This window comes from Alexandromys fortis, unplaced genomic scaffold (assembly GCF_014885135.2).
Source record: "Alexandromys fortis isolate MF-2015 unplaced genomic scaffold, M_Fortis_MF-2015_v1.1 scaffold_122, whole genome shotgun sequence".
Classification (NCBI taxonomy): domain Eukaryota; kingdom Metazoa; phylum Chordata; class Mammalia; order Rodentia; family Cricetidae; genus Alexandromys; species Alexandromys fortis.
Genome location: NW_026068004.1, coordinates 1,410,024 through 1,416,023, shown reverse-complemented (window position 1 = coordinate 1,416,023; position 6,000 = coordinate 1,410,024). Strand labels below are relative to the sequence as shown.

At 38.8% G+C, this 6,000-nt stretch overlaps 1 protein-coding gene across 11 annotated transcripts in view; it reads right to left on the bottom strand.

Moving 5' to 3' along the window:
* The window catches only part of Macf1 (microtubule actin crosslinking factor 1), a 329,723-nt gene that overhangs the window by 44,055 nt on the left and 279,668 nt on the right, over window positions 1-6,000 (bottom strand). For all 11 annotated transcript variants that reach the window (XM_050161305.1, XM_050161307.1, XM_050161311.1 and 8 more), the window contains 5 exons: window positions 4,599-4,765; window positions 2,913-3,072; window positions 2,232-2,558; window positions 1,018-1,102; window positions 139-380 (listed from right to left, as the gene is read on the bottom strand). In XM_050161305.1, coding sequence (XP_050017262.1) covers window positions 139-380; window positions 1,018-1,102; window positions 2,232-2,558; window positions 2,913-3,072; window positions 4,599-4,765 — 981 coding nt within the window. The remainder of the gene's footprint in view (window positions 1-138; window positions 381-1,017; window positions 1,103-2,231; window positions 2,559-2,912; window positions 3,073-4,598; window positions 4,766-6,000) is intronic.

Sequence of the window (6,000 nt, the reverse complement as noted above, 5' to 3'; positions counted from 1 at the left end):
TATATGACAAATTTTACTGTCATGAGTAAACAAGAGAGAAAGCAGGAGCACATTTGGTTTAGATTTAAGATAAAGGTAAGGAAACACACTTCAAAGATGAAACCTCTTTCCTTGTTACAGTGTAAAATTATGGCTTACCTTCTGTCTTTGCTGAAACTGGGGTATTTGCTCCCCTGTGGGAGACTGTCCTCCACTGGCTGCCAGTTCTTCCTCCACCTCCCTCAGCCACCCAGTTAGTTCCTCATATGTAGAATGGAACTTGGTGGCCAGCTGCCGGGCTTGTTCTAAAGTTCTGAGGGCCTTGGAGCTAGTGACTGTAATGTCTGCGTAACGGGTCTTTATTCCGTCCAGCTTCTCCTGGATAAGTAACACTTCCTCACCTGGGAAAAACAGCACAGCACTGTTCACACGAAGGAACTCTCTTCAATCATGTCTTTAACAGCTTAAATTTCATAGACTCCTTGCTACGGTGCTGACTTATATCCTAATATCCCAAACTGACGGTTAACTTGAAATAAACCTGACCGCATAAGACTTTTAAGATTAAGTTTTTAATCCAACTGCAGGTGTTTCTAGAACTTTACAGACAATGCTAGCATTCAGTGTATTAGGAGGCAGGAGGAATTGCTCTCTATAATCAGATATAAAATAACTAAGTCTTGTAGTTTTCAAAAGACTTAGCAGGAAATGAACACATAACCAACTTCCCTGGAGCACACAGTCATAGTCACTGAATACCAAGTTTCTCATAGACCAAGAGAAGTGATTAGTGCTGGGCGCTTATGATCTTTAAGACTAGAGAGGTAGGTTGGTGGGGCTTGGAAGACCTCAGTTTGGTTCCCAGGACATCTGGTGGTTCACTACTACCCATACCTCCAGTTCTAGGGAAATCCAATACCCTCTGAGGAACCAAGCACACATGTGATACACATATATGTATATAGGCAAAACATTCAACACATAAAATAAAAATCTAAAAGACCACAGAGGTGCTAAGAGGTACACTTTTCAAAGTACCTGTAGTTTGCTTTAGAAGAGCCTGACCATTTTTAATAGCTTGATCTACATTCTTCTTTCTATTAATAATTTCTTCATTTAAGGCCTGAAAAGGAAAAAATAGCATTAACCCCAAAAATACGGCAAACCAAAGAGAGGAGATGTGAGAGCCTTCTCTAAAAGGACGAGGATAGTTGTGCAAAATGAGGAAAGATCGTATTTAAAAAACCTCAATAAAAACGTAATTTCTCTAAAAGGACGAGGATAGCTGTGCAAAATGAGGAAAGATCGTATTTAAAAAACCTCAATAAAAATGTAATTTTAAAAAAGAGCATTTAAAGAGACGAGTTAGCAGTTTTGTTTAAAATCAAATATTTAATTCCCTTATTTATTTCTTTGGTTACTCTCTATTTGATTATTCAAGGCAATTAAGAGATGCTTTATAGGCAAGCTCTCTTTTGTGCTGAATGAGAAAAGATTTAGGATGAAATCAGCTTTACCAATCTATCAGTATTAAACTTAAACACAAGAATGTTAGAAATGAAATACAGCAAAAATGCCCATTATATTAAAAATAAAGAGACTTCATAAAAGCAAATGGAAACACAGCTGGAGAGACGGCTCAGCAGTTCAGAGCATGCACTGCTCTCCCAGAGGACCCGAGTTTGGTGCCCACCACCACCACCACAGGCAGCTTACATCCACTGTAATTCTGCCTCCACAGATCTGACACCTCTGGCCTCTGCGCTCACAGACACATAATTTAAAAAAAAAAAAAGATGGAAACAAGAATATTTTATAAGATGACACAGAATCCCTGGGATTTCAGAACTATTTCAACTACATGATGATATTATGGATATCATTTAGATATATATGGTTTTATTACAGTATGCTCTCATCTACTCAAAAATCTACTGCTACATTACTCAATCCCAATGATGGAAATCACAAGCTGCAGGTGAGACGGGCCCTGACTCTAACCTGTATGATCTTCTAGAATCATCAGCTAAGCTTGTTAAGTACAAGTATTTTCCTGGACCTATCCAAAAAGAATGAGTACTTGGCACCAATTCAACTATGCGCTTATATGCATAAATTTATTATGCATACAATAAAGTTGAAGTGTTTGGAATGAGGGGAGAGAAATTAAAAGAAAAAGAAATGAAGAAAAACACATATCAAAGTGACAAAATAATTCAGTAACATAAATAATAGAATGAAAACACAAATACCAGGTGATCAGCATGCTGTTTCTGCAGGACATCCTGTCTGTAATCCTTTACGAACACTGTACTGAGCTTGTCCTCAACCTCAGCCAGCCAATTGAGCACCTCCACCTCATCCTCCCCAAACAGTCTAGCGTTGAACAGTGCCTGCTCAAGCAGGGTGGCCTTCCGACAGCACCGGTCTTGAATCTCACTGTATCGGGCCTGCAATGAATCTAGCTTTTCTGACATGCTACCCTGCTCTGCAGGACATGTCAGGGCGGAGAGGGACTGCCCAATTTTAACTGCCTGGTGCACATCTGTTGCATGGTTTTCTATTTCTTCCTCTAGAGCCTGAAAATCCAGATGGAAAAAAATGAGTAACAAAAACAAACAAACAAACAAATAAATAAATAAATGAAAAGCAAACATGAAACAATGAATAACAAATAACAGAACAAACTAAAATAAAAATTCACCTGTTGCATGGCAAAAATAGTATGAAAAGTAGCACATAAGCTGTTTTTCCTCCTTTGCTGTTAGCCTATGAGGCAATGTCTATTCTTATTCCAACTCAAAGTATCGTTTCCATCTAATAATTTGATCTTATTTTAAAATAAAAACTCCATAAAACATTTTCTAGAGAATGCTTTCATTTTTCAGTTTCTGTCTCCAGTCCTGTGTTCATCTATCGTAACACCTTCCTACCTTGTGACGAATAATCTGCTGATGTATTTTGGCAGTCTGAGTGCCAACAGGTTCCGAGTTAGCAAGCTTTTTCTCTGTGACAGATAAGAAGTCAGAAATAGGCTCAGCTGTCTCATGGAATTGTTTGGCCAGAACCAAGATATCTTCCAGCTGTTTTTGCCTACACAAATACACAGAACAAGATGCTCAGGCAGAACAGTCATGGAGCATCAAATCAGTACAAGAGCGTCTTCCCAGGCATGCCACAGTAAACAGAACACATTGGTAGGGAGCCCTGCTTTGTGGTTGCAGCTTTCGCTGCATTATTTTCCACTGTCCGTCTCTAAGGTGGGTTGGATAATTATCTCATGATTAAAACAGAGAAAGCTAACACTGACGGCTTAAACAAATATTTCTCCAGTCACCTCATAAGTAGTAGTAGGCTAAGGATAGAAGGAGCTCTATTAGCACTCCTCTTTAGACTACCTTCCACATATCAGAATGGAATGTAGGATGTGCACCACCAGAACAAATGGCCACAATAAATAAAACTTAAAGGAACCCCAAATCAACTGTCTTTATGTCTTACTCTATGCTTGTTATCTCTGCACATGAGTGAAGAGAAAACCAAAGTAGCAATTCTATGAGCTAGAAGTCCTTCCCCAGTTTCAAAAATCCAATTATGTCCCAGATATAATAAGGGACAGAAACCTCTGTCAACACAATTAGGCTCCTGGCAATTTCAAGCCAAAACTGTACTGAGTCCAAATTTAAGACTAGCACGCACACACACACACACACACACACACACACACACACACACACACCCACACTTTACAGGCCATTTGGAATCTTAAATTTTATATAATATCCACACTAAGCTTGGATCTTAAGAATACTGTAAATTACAAAAGGGAGAGGGGAAACTGTCTTAGACAGAGAACCTGGAAATAACCACAGATCTGTATGAACACCAAGTTAGTAATGAAATGCCATAATGCTGGGGTTGGGTGCGTTGAACAGGCTGAGAAGACTGTTCTGGTACTACTGGCTCATGCAGTAGTAGACCAGCATGAAGTCCTAGGTACAATCCCTAGCACTGGCAAAATAAATAAAATGAAATAAAAATAAAAAGACTTGGACTGTGTGATGTATTTCAGTAAAACTTTACGTAACATCTACTTTCTCCAAGTTACACTTTACAAGCATATTTTATTAATATACTTGAGATAGAGGATAGCTATATATCTCTTGAATGTGTATATATTTTAACAGTATCACAGACTAGTGCTTGAGAATATTAAAAAAAATCAAATATTAGTATAAAATAACAGAACAGAAACATGACAAGTTTCAATTACAAACATTAAAACATAGTTTATATATATGAAAAAGAACTTCCTAAAAACTCAAACTATAACTTGGCTAGATTGTAGGCTACTGCATCTGTTATTGGAACAGCAATTTCGCCACGGCAGAGCCACCACTCACAGCAAGCAGTCTCCAGCCTCAGAACTTTTTAGTAACTACAGCTCAGTTTCTGAGAGTAATACATGGATTATCTCTAAACACTTATCACCTGTCAATAAGTTACTGAACACCCCCCAGAGCAATCCCTGAGTTATCCGAGAGCTTTTAAAGCACTTCAGTAATTGTCCACCAAACACAGGACAAAATAATCCTCTGAACACGACTCAAGTCCCTTACCTGGCTGCTGCCTTGCTGAGGAGCTCAGTCCATCTACGTTCAAGACTCTCCAGCTGTCCGTTGATCTTCTCTCTATCAGCCAGCTCAGCTGACTGTGCTATTCTGCCTCCTTCTGCCTGAAGCATATCCACTGTGGCCTTTCGATCATCTAGGAGTCGCTGGAGCAACTGTGACATATATGTTTAAAGAGAAAGGAAAGTAACAACACAGGGTCATTTAAAAATAAAACAAGAGCCAGTTGTAGTGGCGCACACTTTTAATTTCAGCACCAGGGAAATAGAGGCAGGTGGACCACTATGAGTTGAGGCCAGCCTGATCTACATAATAAGACCCTATCTTAAAAACAACAACAAAAACCCAAACAACTCATGTTGGCAAATCTGAAGCTTTCTTGACTCAAAAAGTACGAGACAGTATAGTTCCTACCACCACCCCACTCACTTCAATTTTTTAATAGTACCATGGCTGTCACTATATTATTGACAGGTAACTTCCTCTGAATTAAGACACAAGTACATGAGCCAGGAGTGGTGATATACACCATTAATGCCAGCACTCAGGAGGCAGAGGCAGGTGGATCTCTGTGAGTTTGAGGCCAGCCTGTCCACATAACTGAATTTTAAGCCCGCCATAGTCTCAGAAAACAAACAAGCAAAAGACAAAAATCACACAGAAAAATCATTAGGATATGAAATGACAGTTATGTTATTAGCTTAAGGCAACCATTTCACAATGTATTATATGCATATATCAAAATATCATCTTGTATGTTGTATATATACAAAATTTCATTTGTTATTATATTTTACTAAAACTAGAAAAATCCCAAATTTCTTTTAAGATAAACATGGTTTATAAAATTTTTCCCCTTGGTGTACATTCATTATACCTGGCTATTTTGAAACATGATCTATGCTATGTAGTCAAAGCTAGCCTGAAACTCTAAAAAAATCCTCCTGCCTCAGCCTCCCAAGAGCTGGTTTAAGGCATGTGTCACCATGCCTGTCATAAAATAAAAAAATTTAAAAGCAAAACTGCAATGAAACAGAAATTAAACTAACAAAAATATAAATAGAGGACTGGAGAGACAAAGAGCTGAGCTGGTACGGTGCTGGTTCTGCATGCATGAAGTCTGATCCCCAGCACTGCACAAAAGCTGAGGTTCACACCTATAATCCCAGCACTTGGGAGGTGGAGACAAGAGGATCAGAAATCCAGTGCCATCCTCAGCAACATAATGTTGCTGACCATCACACTACATGAGACCCTGAAACAAACAAGTCAAAGACTACTGAATTCCAAGCCATAAAGACATCTATCCATCTCCTCTCCCTGGGTTTAGGAACTACTATAAAAGAAAGGTAGGAAAGAATGTAAGAGCCAGAGGAAGTAGTGTGTGTGT